This window comes from Fukomys damarensis, unplaced genomic scaffold (genome assembly GCF_012274545.1).
Source record: "Fukomys damarensis isolate Sample0158 unplaced genomic scaffold, DMR_v1.0_HiC HiC_scaffold_1, whole genome shotgun sequence".
Classification (NCBI taxonomy): Eukaryota; Metazoa; Chordata; class Mammalia; order Rodentia; family Bathyergidae; genus Fukomys; species Fukomys damarensis.
In genome coordinates, this window is record NW_022900913.1 from 72,657,381 (window position 1) to 72,680,854 (window position 23,474).

The following is a 23,474-nucleotide window of genomic DNA, read 5'->3' on the forward strand; positions in this document are numbered from 1 at the left end:
TAATTAATGCCAGTGTTGCTTTGATGATATAATAATGGGTCGCTGGAAAGTGGTCTACTGTGATTAGAATCCCCTATCCCACAGCTGACACTTACTTTTTAAAATATATCTTATTTCATGGGTTTTCTTTCCATACTGATATTGTGGAGTTTTGGGTAAGTATTTTTTTATACAGTAATTGAGCCAACCTAATTAGTTTTTGCTGTTGTTGTTGTTGTTATTTTTGTACCAGGGACCTTGATCAGGACCTTGTGTTTGCAAGGCAGATGCAGTGCCACTGAGCATAGGTATTTAATTGAAATATTTGCTTACTTATATCTCTTAAATCATGCATCTATTTTAATTAAAAATTGCTACAGTTCATTTTTTAGTTATTGTTTCAGTAAATGAATCCTTTATTATCTAAAAATGCATGTACTTTCCCCCCTATTCATAGTTGATTGCTAGATACAGAATTCTAATTTCACAATCACTTTTTCTCCAAAATGTATAGACATCATTGTATTATCGTTAGGTCTCCAGTATTGCCACCTAGAAGTTCAGTGTCTCTGTAATTCACATTTATTTGACATGATCTGGCTTCCTGTTGGAATGCTTTTAGGGTTTTATGGGAGAGGGGAAGTTGGGTTTTTCTTTGTCTTAGAGTGTACACACCTTACAAGGGTAGCTTACTCATGGATCTTTGCATACATGGGGTTTAGCACTCCTAAGTCTTGAGTTCTAGGAAACATTTTTTTTATTTTTATTTCCTTGATCTCATGCTTGACATTTACTATTCTAATATTCTCCTAGGAAATGGGCCTTCGCCTTTCATCTTTCCATGTCTATCTTTTAAAGCTATTCTGGAGAATCCTGAGGCCCAGGCACTTATTTCCATTTTACCCTCTTCCCTATGCATTGCAGCCCTGGATAAGGAGGCCAGATAATCCTGTCAGCCTTGGAGCCTCAGAAACAGATGAGGCCTCAGTGTCCTGTAGGACTATCACTTGGGATCCACATCATAGTCATTAATTTAAGATCATTTCAATCACTTTATTAGTTTAGCATTATTATTTCTGTACCAGCATGTTCATGTTTTATTAGATTTTATTTAAATGCATTATTCTCTCCAGTTTCTCTAGGATTTTAATTATGTACCCTTAAATTTTTCTTTATTTCTTGAAAATGTGCCTCTTATTAGTCCCCCCCTTTCTTTTTTTCCCCCACTTACATATTTTTAAATTGTCACCTTGGAGTTTCTCCAAAAGTCCTGCATTCATTCCTGTCAATGTGGGATTGAGCATCCTCAGCTGGTCCCTGACACCTTTGGAGCATGTGTACTTTAGGGGACTCCTCTGTGACTGGGCCCCAGGGGAGTGGCTCAGAATCCCAAGAGTGACCAATAAAGGCCACTGCTGAAGGACGCCTCTCTGCACTCAGCCCCAGTGCCAGGCCCTCTGCCTTGTAAGTGTGCAGGTCAGAGGCTGCCTGAATGCTCGCTCATTGTTGATCCTGCATTTGCAGTTTAAATTTCTGAGACTTCTTGAGACAATCTCTTTTTTTTTTCTGCTGTACCAGGGATTGAACTCAAGACCTTGCTCTTTCGAGGCAGGTGGTGGAACCACTAAACCAAATCTTGGCAACAATCTCTTATTCTTGATAACACTCTTTCCTGTGTGTGGTTTGAACTATGCATATTTTCTCTGGCTTTCTTGTCATTCTTTTTTTTTTTTTTTTTTTTTTTTTTTTTCCGTGCCGGGGATTGAACTCTGGTCCTTGCACTTGCAAGGCAGGCCACTGAACCGCTGAGCTAAATCCCCAGCCCTATTTTTCGTCATTCTTAATCCATCTGTCTTTGCCATCTAGGAGTCCTCAACAGTTCTGCTGCTGATGGCAGCCTTTCTTTCCCCCAAGACCACTGCAGATTTCTTTTTTTGTCATTTTGTTGTGGCAGAGCAGAGCAGCTCAGTGCTATAGCCAAGTATTATAGCTCAATGTCACAGCTAAGTACCACACCTCAGAGATAAGGCTGAGTGTTAGAACTCAGTTTTGCAGCCTACTGCCACAGCTCTGAGGCACAGCTGAGCTTTACAGCGTGGTAGCTCTGGAACACAGCTCTCTTAATTTGAAGACTCAAAAATCCAATGGTCAGTTAAAGAGGAGGGAAAAAAAACCCCAAAACATTATACCAGCAAGCCCCCTACCAGAAATGAGAACTTACTTATATAGGGATCTATAGGGTAGGCAAGCATGCTCAGTGAAGCAGGGGTCAGAGTTACAGAACATTTCTGAAACACTATGCCTTGTGAGCATGCTCACTGAAGCAGGGGGAGGAGTTATAGAACATTCTGAGGGGGCAGGGCTTAACATCCTTCTTGTGAGAGGGCAGAGCTTAACAACATTCACAAACCATTTTGATACATTAAGCCCAAACTGAGGAGTTACAGAACATTCCTGAGAGGGGACAGAGCTTAACAGAACATTCCTGAAAGGTCACAAAGTTCAGTCAGTCACACACCATTTTGATACACTGGGCAGGAGCCAAACAACACAAACGTATTTCAGATGAGATCAGGAGTGGTATTGCCATAGACTTTTGTTTTAGGTTTTTTGGGGGGGTTGTTTGTTTTTTGGGGGTTTGGTTTTGTTTGGGGGGTTTTCCCCTCATTGAGTTTATTGGTACATTTTAGGTATACAGTACAGTTACATTCATTATTGCGATCTTATACCTTTACATGACAGGTCTTGGTTCTCATTTTTTCCCCTTGTCCCTGCCCTCCCTTCACCTCTCTTCCCCTCCCCCTTTAGAAACACTTTATTTCCATTTTTTTATTTTCTCATATTTTTTCTTTTCCCTTATTAGCTTTCCCCTACCCTTCCCACTTTCCCTACAGCTTTAGCCCCTTTCTTCCTATTTCACATTGTCCATTATATCATTAGGATCTTATGTACTATTATAGTTTATTCACACCAGAGAAACTATTTGGTATTTACATATGTGTGACATTTATTTCACTTAGGAGTATATCCTCAATATGTATCCATTTTCCTATGAATGAATCTAATTTCTCATTCTTTATGGCTGATTAATATTCCATTTTATAGAAAAACCACATCTTTAATAAATGGTGTTAGAAAAACTGGATCTTAACCTGCCAAAGATTAAAACGGGACCCTTACCTTTCGCCATACACTAAATTAAAATCCAAGTGGATTAAAGATCTAAATATTAAAACAGAAACACTAAACTTGCTGGAAGATAAGTTAGGCAGAACTATTGAAGACATTGGCATGGGGGTTTTTGTTTTTGTTTTTTGTACCAGAGATCAAACTCAGGACCTTGAGCTTGCGAGGCAGACAGTGGCACCACTGAGCTAGATCCCTGGCCAAGTCCAAAACAAAACATTCTGCGGGGGTGGGAATGGAGGAAAGGCAAAAGCCTGTCTTAATGTATAGCACTTCTCTATCAATTTTAGTATAGTAGTAGGATATTCATATGAATCATTTTGCTGATGTTTTGTTTGTTGGGTTTTTTTGGTACTGGAAATCGAACTCAGGACCTTGCACTTGTGAGACAGGCAGCAGCACCACTGAGCTAAATCTCCGTCCCTCACATGAATCATTTTAACCAACATTTGATCAGTCATTTCTCTTGGGGCTTCAGCTGGACAAGACTAAGCATACCTTGCCAGACCCTCAGATTTTTTTTTCCCTGTACCAGGGATCAAACTCAAGACACTGCACTTTTGAGGCAGGCCCCACTGAGCTAAATCCCCAGCCAGAATCTCAGAATAATGTCAGGCTTGCCTGCCTCCTAACCCCAACCTTTTCCTTGTTCATTTCCTATCTGGTTATGTGGAACCCAGTGCCTCACTCCAGCAGGGAGCATGCTCAGAGCCTCTTTTCCCTTGGCTTCTAGGCTGTTTGTCATTACATGGTTTAGAATGGGATTTAGCCCAGTGGTGCCGCCACCTGCCTTGCAAGCACAAGGACCCAAGTTTGATCCCCAGTACATACAGTCTCTTATTTTCTCCCCACAGCCATCACTCTGTCATTACTCTGTTTTTCTTCTGAGTTGCTATTGCAGCCAATTCTCTCTACCTAAAATCTTAACTTTGCAGTGGTGTTTATAATTCATTCAAGTCCTTTAATAGTTTTGGTCCCTACAAGGGTTAACTGTAGGTCCCTAATGCTGGACATAAATCCCTTTACTCTGGTTCTGCTTCCTCTCCAGGTTATTCTTCACCATACCACTGTTATGCACACGCATATATGTGGTATGTGGTGTGGGGCAGGGGGTGGCATGGTGTTGTTGGGGAGCAAGTCCAGGGCCTTGTACATGCTAGGTAGAGTGCTCTGCCACTGAGTTTTTTCCCTTGTAGCCCTAATACCTATTAAAGTAGAATACCAATCAAGTGGAAGTTTAATCAAAGCAGAATGAACTGGAATGAAATGTTATTTCTGGCAAAGTTGTAGGATTCATAGCCTTTTGCAGGATTAGGAAGGGAATATTGTATTGGCTGTGGTTAGAAGCAAAGTGAGATCATGTGTCTTTGAACCCAGGTTTTCAAACCCAAGTCTTCCTCTCCTTGTGACATTAACACAAGGGAGATGACTATAAGTCAAACTTTCTCTTATGAAATCTTAAAGCCCACCCTTTGTTTTTATCATTGAATTTTGTTTGTTTCCTAGGAAACTTGAAAGAGAATTCTGTGGAGAGTCTTTGGAACAAAGGACTCTGGGACCTGTCACATACATAGGCTTCCTGCAGTTGATTTCAGAGGAAGTGGCCAGATAGCACCTAGGAGTAGGGACTGTATTGTGACTCTTCAGGGGAAGAACTAGATCCCTGCCAGAAGTGAAGCATCTTGTCATATTCCAGAAACAAGAATGGTGTGGTGATTCTTCAGTGACTTCACAAACATTGGAAGTGAAAAATACATATCTTTGGCAGTCCCAGATGGCCACACAAGACTCCCCTGGGAAGCTGTGTAAGAATGAGCCCCAAGACCCTCAGGAGAGCAGAGGTGTCTTTGCACCTGAAGAGAGCACCAAGAGGCGGGTTGTGAGGGGAGAGAGGCCTCCCATGGCCCAGGATTCTGAAAACTTGCAAGTTAAACTTGTGTCTGATAGAACAGAGCCTGCGTTGTCACTGGTTGGTGGTGAAGCCACTTGCCAGAGTGGCCCAATGAAAGAATCTTCAGATCCCTTTGTCTGTAACCAAAAAGATATTTTAAAATGGAAGTCACAGTTGGTCAACTACAGCCACCAGAGGGCTCACACAGAGCAGAAGCCTTGTCACTGTGGTGAGCATGGGAATATGCTGCACGCCAGCCCAGATGCTTGTCCCTGCACAAACACCCACACTGCAGAAAAGCTGCACAGATGTGACCAGTGCAGAAAAGACTTCAGTCAGCAATCAGAGCTCCTGCTGCACCAGAGGCGCCACACGGAAGAGAAGCCCTACATGTGTACACAGTGTGGCAAGAGCTTTACCAGGAGCTCCAGCCTGCTTGTCCACCAAGCCATCCACACTGATGAGAAGCCCTACAAGTGTGACAAATGTGGCAAGGGCTTCACCAGGAGCTCCAGCCTGCTCATTCACCACTCAGTCCACACCGGTGAGAAGCCATACAAGTGTGACAAGTGTGACAAGGGCTTTAGCCAGAGCTCCAAACTGCATATCCACCAGCGTGTACACACAGGGGAGAAGCCCTATGAGTGTGAGGAGTGCAGCATGAGCTTCAGCCAGCGCTCTAACCTGCACATCCACCAGCGCGTGCACACTGGGGAGAGGCCCTACAAATGCGGGGAGTGTGGCAAGGGCTTCAGCCAGAGCTCCAACTTGCACATCCACCGGTGTATCCATACTGGCGAGAAGCCCTACCAGTGCTACGAGTGCGGCAAGGGCTTCAGTCAGAGCTCAGACCTCCGCATCCACTTCCGGGTGCACACAGGGGAGAAGCCCTACCACTGTGGCAAGTGTGGCAAGGGCTTCAGCCAGAGCTCCAAGCTCCTCATCCACCAGCGTGTGCACACCGGGGAGAAGCCCTATGAGTGCAGCAAGTGTGGCAGGGGCTTCAGCCAGAGCTCCAACTTGCATATCCACCAGCGTGTGCACAGGAAGAACCCAGACCCATGAGAGCCAGGCCAAGTCTCTAGGGCTGTGAGGACTTCTGTGTTTCTAATGTATTTCTAATGTATCTCTCGCCTTTCTGTTCCTCGAAAGAGAAAGATAAGGGTCAGTCAGATATGTGCCCTCACTGAAATGTCATTCATTAATTCAAAGCACCAAGCACTTAGCTATGTTGCACAATGAGTAGGGTGTTCTGGTCCCTCATGTGGGTAGAGTGAAATGTCTACATTTCAGTTCAGGCAGTGTTATTAGAACTACATATCTATCCACTTGGCATTTTAACTGTAAGAACTTTATATTTATCCAGGCAGGGCATGTTTTTCTGTGTTCATATTCTGTGCAAAATTGTAACTCTTATTTCTCTTCAGATGATGTGTATCGTGTTTTTCATATCTTCTTTGGAGTCCCAAGTAGCCTCCCTTAAACTCTGATTATATATTACATCCATTTTAGGCTGGAGGGGATGAAAGTTGGAGATACAACAGATGTGGAAATTTCCTACATTTAATGCTAAAATGTACATCTATTTGTGGCTAGATAACAAGGAGCCAGAGAAGAGCTACTCCTGTTGTAGACCCCCATATGCTGTTTTAACAAAAATCTTGAATACACACAGACATACACTTGCCCCAGGCAGCCCCACAGAAACATAGTTATTTTTCCTGAATGCAGCCAGCTTATTGGAGTGCCTCCAGGCTGGAAGCAAAGGAAGGTCCATAACAACATGCCCAAAGTATGTACCAGAATACAGCTGGCACTGAAGGGTGGTTCTGAGAGGTACGTTCCGGGAAGAGCTAGGAAGAGCTGGTATAGGGAGCATGTGGAGGCTGATCAGGAGAGGCTGCAGAAACTATGTCAAGGCTTAGAAAACTAAAGCAAAGAAAGTGGCAGCCAGTGTATTGTTATTAAACATGTCTGATTTCTCAAGACAGCATTGAAATGCTAGGAAAATATTCTTATGTTCATAAAACCAAGAGAAAGATCTTAGCAAGTGAAATCTCAGAAAATGAGAGCTGGAAGATAGAAGCTGTGGTGGTGCACATCTATAGTCCCAGATACTCGAGGTGAAGGTGGAAGGACCACTGAAGCCTGGGCAATGGCAAGACTCCTAAAAAAAAATTTAAATCGGGAAAGGCAGCTATCAGAACAGAAGCAGACAGTTTATGCTACCCGCATATGCTTATTTTAGAAAAGAAAGATTTCAAATCTAAACTCACTTTAAGAATCTAAAAAAACTTTAAAAAAAAATTTAATGCGAGGTGTGATGATGCATGCCTGTAATCCCAGCACTCAGGAGGCTGAGGCAGGAGGATTGCTGTGAGTTTGAGACCAGCCTGGACTACATAGTAAATTCCAGGTCAGTCTCAACTACATAGTGAGACCCTGTCTCAAAAAAAACAGAGAACAAACAAACAAACAAACAAAAACATTTAGCACAAAACAATCATGGGCCGGACATTTAGCTCAGTAGTTCCGCCGCCTGCCTCGCAAGTGTAAGGACCCGAGTTCGATCCCTGGTACCTAAAAAAAAAAGTTCTCTAGCACAAAGCAATCAGAGAAGGGCATGATACAAATAGGAATTAAAAATGAAATTGCAAATGTACAAACAATAGGAAAATTCTGTGGAATCACAACTTGACTTTTTAAAAAGATTGGTAAGTCTAAGGGCCATATCAGCCTGAACACACTGATCTTGTCTGAAAAGGTTGATAAAAGTCCCCATATCAGGAATGAAAGAAGAAATATCACTACAAACCTTATAGATGTTAAAAAGGTAATAAAGCAACGTTACCAACTTTATGACAAATGTATATATACCAAAGGAGAAAACTGAGCCCTAATAAGTTGAATTTGTAGCTGATGAAATTTCACAAAGAAAAGTCCAGGCCTATATGACACAAATTCTATCAAAAATGTAAAGTAAAGGAAATACGATTCTACACAAAATCTAGCCAGAACAGACACTTCCCACTTGATGAGACCAACATAACACAATTACCAAAGCCAGAAAAGACATCAAAAGAAAAAAGCCGGGCATGGTGGTACACAACTGTAATCCCAGCACTCAGGAGGCTGAGGCAGGAGGATTGCTGTTAGTTCAAGACCAGCCTGGGCTACACAGTGAGTTCCAGGTCAGTCTCAGCTACATAGTGAGACCCTGTCTCAAAAAACAAACAAACAAACAAAAATTTATAAACAAAAGAAAAAAATAAGATCAGAATTTCACAAACATAGATGTGGAAACTTGTTCTGAAAATGGCACTCTACAATAGCATTACATCATGAAGTAAGGTTTAATCTAGAAACGCACAGTAGCTTTTGCATCCAAAAAGCAGTGTTCACTGAGTGTAGTGGCACATGCCTGTAATCCCAGAACTCTTAAGACTGAAGCAGGAGGATGGCAAGTTCAAGCCCAGCCTGAGCAATTTGTAAGACTCAAATTTTGAAAAGGGTTGGGTATATAGCTCAGTACTATAAAAAAGTCTTTTAGCATTTTATATAATAAACTACAGTAGATGTTTAAAATGTAAGGAAAAGGAGTCAGGAATGTAGCTCAGCAGCATAGAGCCTGCCTAGCAAACATGGGGCCCTGAGTTTGATTCCCAGTACAAAAAAAAAAAAAAAGATGTAAGAAAATTTTGAGAAAATGCCACCCATTCATGATAAAACTCAACTGACTAAGAGGACTAGGAATTAAAGGAAACTATCAATTTAACAGAATATGGAATTTACATATGACATCATGTTAAATAATGAAATGAAGAGCACTTTCCTCCTAAAATTAGGGATAAGGCAAAGATGCATACTCACTGTCAGCACTGTACCAATGTCCCAGCCAGTGCACTAAGGGAAAAGGCAGAAAAGGAATGCAAAAAAAAAATTGTTTTTAGGAATGCAAAATTTGAAAGAAAACATAAAACAATCTATTTGTTGTGACACTTTTGTCTATACAGGAAAATATAAGATGTATATGATAATTTTGGCCAGGCATGGTGGTGCACATGTATAATCCCAGAACTTGGGAGCCTGAGGCAGGAAAATCCCCATAAGTTTGAGGCCAGGTAGGATTACATAGCAAGAGCCTGTCACCAAAAAAAAATTACTGATTTTTTTTTTTTTTTTTGCTTTATAGGGGAGATTTACTTGAAGGAATATTAAAATATATAGACTGCATAAATGGTGGGGGCAGGTACCAGGGACTGAACTCAGGACCTTCCGCCTTCAAGTCAGGTGGCAAAGCCAGAGCTAAATCTCTGGCCTACTCCATCAATTTTAAAACCTGTTCAGGGCTGAGGATTTAGCTCAGTGGTTCCGTCTCCTGCCTCAAAAGCTCAAGAACCTGAGTTCAATTGAGTTCAATACCTGGTACCAAAAAGAAGGAAAAAAAAAAGCTGTTCAGCAGATGCAGTGGCATAAGCCTGTAGTCCCTGCTCCTCAGAAGGCTGAGGCAAGAGGGTTGCTTAAATCTAGGAATTTGAGTCCAGCCTGGGAAACAGACTGCCACCTCAAAATAAACTATGTTGTTTGAAGCTATATTAAATGAAAGCCAAGGATTGAAAGATAGGAAAACTTCTACCTAGAATATATAAAGAACTCTTACAACCCAGTTTAAAAAAAAAAAGACAACCTGATGAAAATATAGACAAGATTTGAATGAGTACTGTATTAAGGAAGATGTGCAAATGTCAAGCCCATGAAAAAATACGCAGTGTTAATCCTTAGGGAAATGTAAAATGGGACCACAATAAGATAACACATGCCTAGAGTTAAAAATGTATAATATCAGCTGGGTGTGTGTGGCACATGCCTGTAGTTCTACCACTCAGGTGGCTGAGGCAGGAGGATTGCCACAAGTTTGAGGACAGCCTCGGCTACATAGTAAGACCTTGCCTCCAAAAAAATAATACCAAGTGCTAACAACACAGAGCAAGCTGTTGGAAAAATGCAAAATGGTACAGCCATCTAGAAAACAATCCACTTCCTATTAAAGAGACACAGGCCTGGGCCTGGGATTTAGCTCAGTGGTGATGCCACCTGCCTCACAAGCACAAGGTTCTGAGTTTCATCCCTGGTACAAAAAAGAAAAAGAAAAAAAAAAAGGTGGCTGGGGATTGAGCTCAGTAGTTCCACCGCCTGCCTCAGAAGTGCAAGGTCCCAGGTTCAATCCCTGGCACCAAAAAGAAAAGGAAAAGAAACACAAGCCAGGGCCAGGGGTTTAGCTCAGTGACACCACAGAAGGCAAGTGCCTGGCAAGCTCAAGGTCCTGAGTTCAATCCCTGGTACTGGATAAAAGGCCATTACAGCATGGCAAACTCATTCCTACATAGTTCATCAGGAATAGTGAAAATCTGTTTTTACCCAGGCTTTATGTAAAAAGTCAACAGATTTCTTTGTAACTGGCACACTAGATAGGCGTGGTGGCGCACGCCAGTAATCCCAGCTCTCAGGAGGCGGAGGCAGGAGAATCCCTGTGAGTGCAAGACCAGCCTGGGCTACATAGTGAGTTCCAGGTCAGTCTCACTACATAGTGAGATCCTGTCTCAAAAAACAAACAAACAAACAAAAAAAACTAACTGGCATACTAGAGACAACTTACTGGGTGTCAGCAGTCAGGCTATCTAAACAATGGGACACTTTTTCACAAAAATGTACTCATAGGTTAACAGGCATGAATGTCAAACACAAGCTAAGTGAAAGAAATGAGGCTCAAACTGCTACATTATATATAGAAAATTCTAGAAAAGCCAAATCTATAATGAGAGCAATACAGTGGTTGTTAGGAGTGGAAGAGATGGAAATGTTCTGTCTCGTCCATGATTGGTATATAACTACATTCACTGAACTGTTTACATAACTGAGTGGGTTTTACAGTATATAAATTGTACTGTGGTAAAACTAATTGAAATATATACATGTGCACACACATCAGTGCACATCATATCAGAATGATCAAACACAGATATTTCTCAGAGTCAGTAACTGAAAAGTGTTGGCAGACTGCATAACTTAAAATGGACTTATGTACTCCACTGTCCAAAAGGTGTTAACTATGGGTTTCTCTTGAGTTCAGAGAAATGTCATTTTTGCCTGCATGTTCCTGAGTCACCAACTGATCTGCTTACCTGAAAATATTTTGGCTCATTTACATGAATTTTCCTCCCAAAGTTCTGAGCCTGCATGATTCTGAGGACTCCACAAGTCAAATCTTGGTTTCATCAAGTCCTTTGATCCTCTTCCTCTTGAACATCCACCACTTGCCTACTGAGGACCCCTGCAGAGGAGCCTGATCTCCTACTCAGTGATACCATGCAAGGCAAAAAGAACTGGTTCTTATTGTGGGACTGAGCTACCTAAGATAAGGATGAATACTATTACTTAAAAGGAAGATTATTACAAGACAGTGCCCTTGATCTGGTGATTTCCTTCTGAATTTCAGGGAAACATCCCTTCCAGGACCTTGGCTAAAAGGAAGAAAGTGCATGGGGTGGGCTTGGAGTTAGCAAATTGATCTGCCATCCACAAGAGCTGCTTTGTCTCAGTTGTGCTCCTACCTTGAAGGAAGGAAAGTGAATGTGAAACAGACAATCATCCAACCCAGTGGAAACTCTCACAGTGAGAACTTTTAGCATTTGCTCAATCTTGGGGGAAATACAGTGCTTCAGTGGAACTAGTAAACTGTTTTTTTAATCTCATATTGGTAAATTATTGGCACTATTTAGGTTTATCACTCATTTATTCTAAATTACATTTTCCTTATCTATGTCAGTCTACTTATGAGAATTAACTAAGATATGAACAAGGAAAAGGCCTTGTAAGCCCAAGATACTACATGTGTGACATACATGGCACTCTTCAAGGGCACACCCCAGCCTGTCACTGTCCTATATCTGCTGTGTCTGCAGGTGTCTCCAACTACTGTCCTGTGGATAGGCTCAGGAGTGGCAGTGTGGCAAGAGTATGCTCTCCAGGCATCCGGCCAGATGGAGTCCATATAAGTTTAGATCTAAAGTGTACCCAGCCAGGTGTGGTGGTGCACGCCTGTAATCCCAGCACCCAGGAGGCTGAGGCAGGAGAATCGCTGTGGGTTTGAGAGCAGCCTGGGCTACATAGTGAGTTCCAGGTCAGTCTCAACTACATAGTGAGACCCTGTCTCAAAAAATAAATAAATAAAAAATAAAGTGTAACCAAATCCAGGTGTGGTGGCCTGTAATCCCAGCACTTGGGAGGCTGAGGCAGGATTATCACTGAATTCGAGACCAGCCTGGGCTACACAATGAGTTCAAGGCCAGCCTACACTCAGAAAAACAAAATAAAATGTTTCCTAAACTTCTCATGTGGGTAGATAATTCCATCATGGGGCACTATATTTATCAGTGGTTTCATCCATTATGAGTTCAGTAGTTAAATGAGCTACTAGGAGGTAGGGCCTGGTTTGAGGTGGGCTCCTGGGGACATGTCCTAGAAAGCTATATTCATATTCTCTCTCCCTCCTCTCCCTCTTCCCCCAACCCCCCCCCCTCTCTGTCTGTCTCTCCTCTCTCTCTCTCTCCCTCTCCTTCCCTTCTCTCCCACTCCTTCCTGGCTGCCCGGAGTTGGGTACCTTGTCCTCTGCTCAGGCCCTTCCACCATGCCTGTTGTCCCTAAAGCTGTGGGTGGGCGGTATTTTTTCCAGTGACAAGAAAGTGACTAAGAGCCCAGTGCTATATATAGCCATGCTTCTGGCCCCTGGGCCCACTACTACAATGATATGGCTGGACCCATGGTGGTAGCCATCTGTACTCCTTCTGGGGAGCCTCTGGTCCCTTGACTTTCTATTCCTATAGCATCCAGCCCTATGCCCTGCACCCCTCCATGGGCTTGGCCTCCTGGGCTGTGCTGCACCATCCTGGGTACAGACCACTACCTGGGCACCTGTTTCCCTACCCCATTCTGATAAGTTCACTGTGTGCTGGGGTTTCTGGGAAGTTAGGGCAAAGGCTTCTTGCTCCCCATCATATGCACAGCCTTCACTGTGCAAATATCCTGTGCACTCCAAATGCTGAGACCCCAGGTTTCTGCCTTTGTCTTGGACTGACATGGCTTGCAGAGCTTTAGAGTGGGTTGTTGGTGACAGTATGTTCAAGATATTTGTGCCCTCTCGCTTATGCTTGTGCCCAGGTGGCCATGCTGAAGCTAAATTCCTCAGTTAAACAGGATGCTATCAACCTACAGCTCCCACCTGCCTGCTATGGCCCTTTTATTCCACTGCCATTTACTTCCACAAAATCTAAATCCATCTCCTCTCTAACAGAACCAGCTGTCCTCCATACTTGGCACTGTTCTTATTTACAAGTGGACTTCCCAATCCATCTACAGCCTAAAGAATACCAGTGAAGGGGTATTGAGGTAATCAGGGTACTGGCGAAGTGGTGAGCAGCAGAGAAAGAGCCTCATTGAGATTTGGTGTCCTGACACAAATACAGTGACCTGAAGAGGAGAAGGAAGAAAGTGGGTCCCTGGGTCCCAGGAATAATCTGAAGTGAGAATTTAGATCCACAAGTAGAGACTTTAATAAAGAGGAGGGAGGTAGGAAGCAGCACTTTCTCCCAGAACTCAGATTCATGGCATGAGAATGGCAGGTCAAACCTGAAGATTCTCAGTGACTACTGGCAACCACAGAAGCCTCCAAGGAGAAATGCACCAGTGTCATGGAGCAGTGGACACAGCAGACTGCAATGGCTGGTGAGCTGAGTTTGGACATCAACTGGCCATCTTGGAGAGGAGCCAAGAGAACTCAGAGCAGCTATGGGAAGATTCCATTTAGCGGATCCCAGTGTCTCAGTGAGGGTGCCAAGTTCAGGTCAGGAGGTGGTCAGGGAGAGGAATTCAAGTCAACAGGGAATTGATTTCAGGACAGTGGAAAGCACATAAACTGTTGCAAGCTCAGCAGATCCAGTTCCAGCCTCATAACTGGATTCCAGCAAATCCAGAAATGAGCGTGCACTTCAATGGAACTAAAGGTGCAGGTTGACTGGCATTATCCACTATCCCACCATAAAGCTACAGCTGGCTTGCTGAGATTAATCAGTTCAGCTGTGGACTGTATATGCCCATGTTGTCAAAAGTGACAGCAGAAACATGCATTAAATTGGACTCTTTTTTCTTTTTCCTTTTCCCGTCTTCTCTGATGCAAAGAACATAAGATTGATCAGAGTCAATGAAAAAGGAGATAGTACAAATAACATAAAAAACATGGGGCTGGGGATTTAGCTCAGTGGTTCTGCCACCTGTCTCGCAAGCTCAAGGACCCAAGTTTGATCCCCAGTACCAAAAAAAAAAAACATGTTCACCGCTAGGCATGGCGGAATATGCCTGTAATCCCAGCACTTGGGAGGCTGGGGCAGGAGGATCACTGTGAGTTCAAGACCAGCCTGGACTACATAGTGATTCCAGGTCAGTCTCAACTACATAGTGAGACCCTGTCTCAAAAAACAAAACAAAACAAATAAACAAACAAAAACATGTTCACAGAAGTAATGACAGAAAGGTTTCAAACAGAGAAAGGGAATTTGACATACAGATAAGTGAGATATATAAAACTCCAATTGGCCGTGATCAAAAAGAATTCCTCCAAGGTATATAATAGTCAAGATTCCAAGAATCCAACAAAAGAACAAAATATTAAAAGATGTTAGAGGGCCGGGGATTTAGCTCAGTGGTGCCACCGCCTGCCTTGCAGCTCAAGGTCCCGAGTTCAATCCCCAGTACCAAAAAAAAAAAAAAACAAGCAAACAAACAAAAAGATATCAAAAAATACAATAAAATAGGCAGGCATGGTGATGCATGCCTGAGATATGTTTATATAACTCAATAAACCCCAGCACAACAGTAATGATAGAACCAGTATCCTTTTGCTATGGGTCAAGACAACAAGGAAGGAGGTCACAGGAAAGAGAATAAACCAAAATTGTTATACTTAGAAACTACTTCTTGTTACATTTCATCATGGTGCCACCTTCAATTTCAAATAAGCATTATGGCATAATTCAAGCTCATTAAATCAGAAATCTTAATATTTAAAAATTACCTTGACTTTTAATCATCGTCATATCAACAACACAAAACACGTAGATAAACACAGAGGAAAGGATACTATTAAACCACTTTGCTGGAGTTGGCTTCTTGATGCATTAATTTTTTATAAAAAGGGATAGTGCATCTCAGTTTGCTTACAAGTCAGGAGATCACTTTGAATTCTGCATTTCCTAACTGCAAACAGAATACAGCACTTACAACAGGTTATAAATTAACTGGCATTCAAGCATAGAGCCAGCCCCAACAATAACACACTATTTTAAAAGACCTAAGGCAATGATTTCCATTTCCAATGGAAAAAGAAAAACTGTGAAAACAAGCTTAAAACTACTTGGTGGGGAGGTGTTACTGGGGATCAAACTCCCAACATTGTGCTTGTGAAGCAGTCAGCGGAACCACTGACCTAAATCCCCAGCCCAAAACTACCTTTTTTGTGCCAGTGTTATAAAACATAGTTTTTAATAAAACCTTGACTCGAATGCCAGTAACTTCAGAGAAGAATCAGTTGAGGGGAGAAGAAAGTTATTTCATTTAGGAAAAATAACCACTATCTTTTTCCTAATCTTCAATACACATATAATTTAAACATAAATAGCTGCTGTAACACTTTACACAATTCCTATGTACTGAAGCAATCATAACAAGATCTAAATACAATTATCTTTTCAAACACTGGGTCAACACTTTGAATAAAAATAATCATCTTACCCCCGCTCCGAGTTTCCAAAATATTACATACTTTCCTCAACATCACAGCCATCCAGGAAATTTTAGGAATTTTGTGCATGATCTTATTTCCTAATCCCTCGCTCTTTGGGCTTAGTGACAAAAGATCAAAACCACCAAGAATGATGGTTCCCTTGAAGTCAGACAAGAGACCCTGGCTCACTTAGTCTCATAGAACGAAAGCAGGCTGCATCAACTGGCTCTGTGCAGGAGGGGCACGCAAAGGAGCTCATCAACCAGTCACCTACACAGTCCGGGAGATCGATGTGCAAGCACAGCAGAAATCGAATTGGGTCCCCGTAAACAAAGTCCATCATACGGACCACACACTCCTGGGTCTTTTTTTCTGATCCATCTCTTCCAGGGTCATAAACTCCTTTAGACAGATTATATATAAGGCATATCCTTTGAGCTATGCTAATCTGTTTCTCTTCGGTCAGCTGAGTTACTAGCCAAGTCTGGCTAGGTGTTGGAGAATACACTGGAACTGGAACTTGTTCCTGATATTCAGTGGCAGCTCCAGATCCATGCCCTCGCCCTCGCCAAGTCCCAGTTGGACTCAGACTTGTAAAGCAGGGAGATGTCATTCAAGGTGAGAGATTCAAGGCAGTTCCCCATCTTCAGGGCCAGGCTGTGTGATCTCTTACCTGAGCACTGTTCTGACAGTCATAATGATTCTTTCTTGCAAGTGTCCCATGGTCTGTGCCAGAATGGAATCCGACCTCTGCAGGACCCAGGTGTCCACTGTCCAGAGTACCCTAGATTGACTGATTCTCCTGCACACAAAGGCCTCTGCTTCCCCCTGGAAAATGATTCTGGTCAGAGGGCTACACTGATTTCCAGCTCTCAGGAAGAGATCACTGCTCTGTTACCACAGGAAGACCAGGAAAAGAATAACACTTGGACTTCAATGCCAACAGCCCTTAATGTCTCAGGAAAATTTCTGTTGATTTCTTCTTTCTTTCTAGTACTTGGAATTGAACTCAGGGTCTCAAACATTCTAGGGAGGTGCTGTGCCACTGAGCTACTTCCTCAGCCCTTTATTTTGAGACAGGGTTCTACTAAATTGCCCATGCTGACCTGAAAATTATGATCCTCCTGCCTCAGCCTCTCTATCAGCTGGGATTCCAAGCATGTACCAGTACTGTGGCATGATTAATAGCTAGTTCATATGATGTAACAGAACATCTGTGTTTGCTACAACCAGTGGAAAGATCAGACCAGTGTGCTCAAAGATCATGAGGCCTCCATACTTCTGCCCACCAGTGTCCTAACATCAGTGGGCACTTGTATATTTTCCCACACATTCTCCCATTTACTTCCACATTCACATTCTAAGCTGAGATACTGTAAACAAGTAGGAATAAAAGATAAACAACTCAGTTGAGACCCGTTCATTTTCTGCTTCTCTAGGAACAGGTAGAGAACTAGGAAAGTGCACCTGAGGAAGAAGAAAGAATGGATCACAAGCCAGGCCTGGTGGTGCATATCTTGTAATCCCAGCACTGGGGAGGCTGAAGCAGGAGGATTGCCTCGAGTTGCAGGCCAGGCTAAATAGTGAGTTCAAGTTCAGCTTGGGCTACACAGCCATATGCTGTCAAAACAAAAACAAAAAAACAATAAATCACAGAAGTGCAGCCCACCTTGTCCTCCTGGTTTCTCTGCTTAGGAAGTTCTACATCCTGTGGACAGATGTTGGTAGGAGAAATCAAATTATAAACAGTGCATGTGAAACCACGTTAGTTTATTTATTTATTTATTTTGGTTTTTGGAGACAGGGTCTCACTATGTAGTTGAGACTGACCTGGAACTCACTATGTAGCCCAGGCTGGTCTCAAACTCACAGCGATCCTCCTGCCTCAGCCTCCTGAGTGCTGGGATTACAGGCCTGCACCACGACGCCCGGCTGGGTACACTTTAGATCTAAACTATAATATGGACTCCATCTGGCCAGATGCCTGGAGAGCACTCTTGCCACACTGCCACCCCTGAACCTATCCACAGGACAGTGGTTGGAGAACACCCGCAGACGCAGCCGATATAGCACAGTGACAGGCCTTGTCTTTGTCTTTGTCTTTGTCTCCTTTCTTTATTTCTTCTATCCTACCTCAATCCCAGCACTGAGGAAGCTGAAGCAGGAGGATCACGAGTTCACCGCCAGTCTAGGCTACACAGCAAGCTCACGACCAGCTGTCTCCTTGGCAGCCGGCTCAAAAAACTAAATTCTCTACGAAGGGCGGGTGGTGCTCCTGGTGCCAGGCAGGCTCACAATCCCCCAGGCAGCCCTGTGGTCCAGCAGCTCTCGGCTCAGAACCCCGGGTCCCGAACCCCGCGTGGCCACTGGGGTGCGCCCGCGGACCCAGCTCCGCCTGCGTGCGCAGGCGTAAATCCCGAGACGCGCGCATTTTCCTGTCAGATTCTGCGTTAGCAGAAGCGGCGAGGTGGCCTGCCTGCCGGCAGAGGGCGCACTAGGCCGGACAATGAAATGCGGCAACTGTTTTCGCGAAGAGGCGCGAGAGAGGCGCGATTCGGCGGGGTGCAGCACCTCGCAGAGCACTGGCTCAGCGCACCCGCACCGGAAAGCGACGGTGGCTGCGTACAGCCTCATCGCCCCGAAGGGGCTACACAGTGTCGCGGTGTAATGGGCGTGGCCGTTGCCCGCTTTTCCGGGAAGCGCGCGAGCACTTCCGGGTCGGCGAACTCCGGGGTGGGGATGAGCGCGGCGCTGTGGCGCGATCTGGCCACGCCCAGCTGCACCCATCCCAACCTCCGGGGAGAACGGGTCTTTTGTTGGAAATGAAGACGTTAAAGGTGTGTGCATCTGGCCTTTGAATTCACTATGTAATGTAGCCCATGCTGACCTGTAACAAACAGGCTGATCCTCCTGCCTCAGCCTCCTGAGTGCTGGGATGACAGGATGAGCCACCATATCTGGTACCAAAATGTTTATCAGTACAATAATTCAAAAAAGCAAAAGTGCTGCTAGGGGTGAAGATTAGTGGTAAAGCACATGTTTAGTGTACTCAAGGCCTTGGGTTCAATACCAAGCAACAAAAGACATTATGCTTATAAAAAATAATTTATAATTTAAAAAAAATTTAAGCCCAAGAAAACTGGGGGTGGGAATGAACTGCCAGTGAATACTTGAAATATTTAAGCAAATCATCTACACACCAAAAAAATGTGCAAAACCAACCACGTTCCTGTATACCAATAATAATAGAAGCTAAGTCTACTTATGTGGCATTACATATCAAGGTATGACTTTAATGAAAAAGCATGTTTTGTTCCTTTGTTTTTTGTTAAGTCACTCAATTGCCCAGGTTGAGCTTGATCTTCCTGTCTTGGCCTCCCAAATAACTGAGAATACAGGTGTGCATCACCTCGCCCAGCAAAGCATGACCTAAGGACAAATCCAGATACAAACTAGAATGTCTTATGAGGTAACTGTGGACAGCTCACTGCTTGACCTCCTAGGGGGCAGAATGGGCAGGGCAGGATCTGAGCAACTAGTCCAGATGGTTCATCCCTGTGCAACCACACAAGGCCCATGTGACGGTGAACCCTGGGTAGTGACACCCAGATATCCACAGGGCCATTTTCCAGATGGGTGCTGCATGACCCAGGACAGAATCGGCAGGGGAAGCAGATGCTCCAGCAGCTGAGACTCCCTTGGGGAAGTCTTCCAAAATATATTTCCCACTCCTAGCCTGAGGGTGGATCTCAGCACACAGTTCCTCCTGACCTCGCAGTCCCGTGCATCTGGAAGCCCTGTGCCCCACAGCTACTGATCCTCTCTGTGCCTTCCTTCGTGTGGTGGTGGTGGTGACACTGATACTGCACATATGAGGGAAGTACTCAGGCTTCATTTCAATCACTGGTGCTTCAACGCAGTCCCAAAGGGTTTAGGGTTTAGCCAGCAGAGCCTACGTGTGGACATGTGCCCACTGCATGCTGGGGTAACTTGGGAGGCTTTGGATGAGTTTCATTTGGTTTGTACATAAATACACAGTTGTTTACCCTTTTCTTTGAAGTGCTATCCACTCTGTCAGGAATCAGCTGACCTTTTTTTTTTTTTTGTTCTCCATATTGGGGATCAAACTCAGGACATTGCGCACTGATGAGGCAGGCACACAGGCATAGTGCCAGAACTAAATCGTACCCCCGCCATTGTTTTGGTTTTTTGAGATAGGGTCTTAATATGTGGTTCAGGCTGGCCTTGAACTTGGAGTATACCTCCTGCCTCAGCCTCCCGAGTGCAGGTATTACAGGAATGCACCACCACACCTGGTCAGCTGGCCCTACCTGTATACATCAACATTGGGACTCACTGGTCTGTAGATCCCTTCACCAATATTGTACTGCCTCAATTGTAACTTCATAATAAGCCTTACAGCTTGGCAATGGGTTTCTTCTAAATATTCTTTCCTAAAATGGTTCTGGCTACTCAGTCCTTTTACCCTTTGTCATTACATACTGCCCCTCTTTATGCCTCATCATGTCCATTGCTTTAAAGTCCAATTTGTCTAGTACTAATAGTCACATCAGATTACTTTCATCTACTGTTTACATCATTTCTTTTCCCATTTCCTAACTTCTTAACTACCTGTCTTTGGGCCAGGGATTTAGCTTGGTGGCACTGCACCTGACTCAAGCACAAGGTCCTGAGTTCAACCCCCCCAGTACCATAAAAAAAATCCTCAAACTACCTGTCATATAGTCACATATGACTTTCTTAGAGACAGTATTAGGGTCTTCATCCATTTTGGCAGCCTCTGTCACTAGTTGAACTGCTGATGCCACTTACTTTATGCCTAAATGGGTTAACAATAGCATGCCCCAAACAGCTCTTAGGAAGGTCTGCTTATAAGGGTGGCCCTTGGCTGGCCTTTGGCAACTGGGAACTGTGTTACAACTTCCCTTGAAGGAGAAGGCTGGCTCCCATGCCAACAATGAGAACGTGCTGTGGGGCAAACACCTGCTTCCCTTCTGTGGTCCACACTGCAAACACGGTGGCTTATGCTCAACGGCTGCTTCCTGTCTGGGCATCCGGAGCTCAGTGACTGTGTCAGCTGCCCCCGTGCTCGGCCTGGCCTGCGCCACCTATGTGACCTACATGACCAGCCCGGTGGAGAGCCTGGGGATACAGCACACCACTGGGCCACTGACTCATATGCATGAGGCCCTGAGCTCCATTCCCAGCACCACAGAAAAGGGGGGCAGACCTTGAACTCCCAGCCCCAGCCCCAGGCAACACTTCATAGAGGTAGCTGCCAGGACTGAGCGGGCCTGTGCAGCTCCCCCAGGGACCCTGAGAAGCTTGCACCCAGCCTCCTGCATCACATACATCTTCTTGCTTTCCGCTGACTCTGTTATAATAAATCTTAGCCATAAGTGTGAGTTCTTCTATGAAAAATAATTATCATTTTAAAAATTTAATCAGGGCTGGGGTGTAGGTCAGTTAACAGCACACACAAGGCCCTACATTCCATCCCCAGAAACACACACACACACACACACACACACACACAATTTAAGTTTCACTTAGCTAACAAGACATCAAAAATTAAAGAGGCTTCAAAATCAAAGATTTAAAATTCCATGTTATGACGAAGACCAAAACCCTAAAGTATGAGTATTGTTTTGTCTTGAGACAGGGTCTCACTCTGTGATTCAGGCTGGCCTCAAACTCCTGGCAATCCTCCTGCCCTGGCCTACTGAGTGCTGGGATTACAGGGGTGCACCACCAGACCCTCCAAGTATTGTTGTATTTCAGATTTAATGTTTTAAACTTAAAATCTTAAATTTGGCCTAGAAATATAACTCGGTAGTAGAGTACTTACCTACCATGTCCAAAGCCCTGGGTTCAATCCTAAGTGCTACAAAAATAAGGGATTATAGATACTAAAACATTGAAATGAAAAAGTCAAATTTTTTAAATTATGGAACTGATTATCTTTAAATTGTTCCAAAGCCAGGAATAGGTTTTGAGTGGGGTTCACTACAATAAGATAACAATGTTCCTATGATGGAGATTACTTCCGTGTACATATATAGCTGCTGATGTTTACTACAACATTTTGAGGAATACAAAATACTGAAAACAAAATTTTTGGGGGTTGTGTTTTTTTTTGAGACAAGGTCTCAGTATGTCGTTCAGACTGCTCTGGAACTCACTGTGAAAACAAATTTTTAAAAATATGTGCTCCACAAGCTCACCAGTCCACGTGCACAGAAAGAGCTGTGTACCACTCCTTGGCCACCTACACAGTGCTGACAGTAGTGCAGTATGCCCACACCATCTTCACATCTCGAGCTTCTCTGACCAGTACTACCTGGATCCCCGTGCTTCAACATCCCACCCTTTTCAGTTCTGTGTGACCTGAAAAGCTCCCTATTCCGGTGTCCCATGGGTTCTCCTTTTGCAGGGCCTTTTCGGAGAGACTTCTGATTCAACTTCAGTGGGAGATGAGTATTTCATACCTGCAATTGTCCACTTCTGGGAAAAACAACAATGGGAATGGAGGTTCAGGAAACTTACCACTTGAAACAATCCAAAAAATTGACAATATATAGGCAAAAAGTTTGAAAGAATATGGACCCCAGCCAGGTGTGGTGGCACATACCTGTCATCCCAGCACTTGGGAGGCTGAGGCAAGAGGATCATTTCAAGTTCAAGGCTCACTTATACATGAGTTAAAGGCCAGAACTACATAATGAGACCCTGCCTCAAAAAACCAAAAATAAATAAATAAATAAGGATATGACCAGAGGGCAGCAAAGGACTGTGATTCCTCTCAAGACAGGAAACATGACTGAGGATGTAGCTCAGTACAGTGCCTGCCTGGCAAGCGTGAGGCCCACTAGCATGAGCTCTGAGTTGGATTCCCAGTACCAGGAAAAAAATAATACAGGAAACAAAAGAAATAAGCCCTATAGGTGGCCCCGCTCACTGCCTTGGGGGGTATTTCTTTGCAACTAACGAATTAATGTATTTCTTTACTGGCAGTTCGCAACCCCAACCCTTTTTTAAATTTCAAGACAGGGTCTCACAAAGTTGTCAAGGAGAGGCTTGAATTTACAATCCTTTTGTCTCAGCCTCCCAGACCCTGGGATTACAGGCATGCACTACCATGTGCAGCTTCCCCTGGGAAGTGTTTAGATGGTGCTGCAGGGAAAACACTGAGATGGCACCTGCACACTCCTTGAATTAAGGCATATTGGAGTCTGGGAAGAGAAAGGCAGGTAGAGGTCACAGAGGAGAAGTACATGGAGACCAGACATCTGCAGTGTTCCCTTAAGCATGCAACAAAATATTCATTTTGATGACAGGAAAGGAACCCAAGGCCTGGTGCATGCAAGCACCTGCCCCCAGCTCCCAGCAGAGATATATACCAATCAGCACGGGAGTGAAGGGAAATGAACCATATCTGGGAAAAGAACAATCCAAAAGAATAGGTGGGCCAGGTAAGGCGGCACACGCCTATAATCCCAACACTTGGGAGGCTGAGACAGGAGGATCACAATGAATTTGAGGCCAGCCTGGGCTAAGTAGCAA

At 43.9% G+C, this 23,474-nt stretch overlaps 1 protein-coding gene and 1 pseudogene across 1 annotated transcript; one reads left to right on the plus strand and one right to left on the minus strand.

Moving 5' to 3' along the window:
• Window positions 1-4,804: 4,804 nt before the first annotated feature.
• Znf239 (zinc finger protein 239) lies at window positions 4,805-7,406 on the plus strand (the record flags this gene model as incomplete). Its single annotated transcript, XM_010622611.3, has 1 exon — window positions 4,805-7,406. A coding segment is annotated over one exon (1,317 nt), but the record flags the coding sequence as incomplete, so codon positions are not given.
• Window positions 7,407-15,870: 8,464 nt separating this feature from the next.
• Window positions 15,871-16,852, minus strand: LOC104861151 (annotated as a pseudogene).
• Between the last annotated feature and the right edge of the window lie 6,622 nt (window positions 16,853-23,474).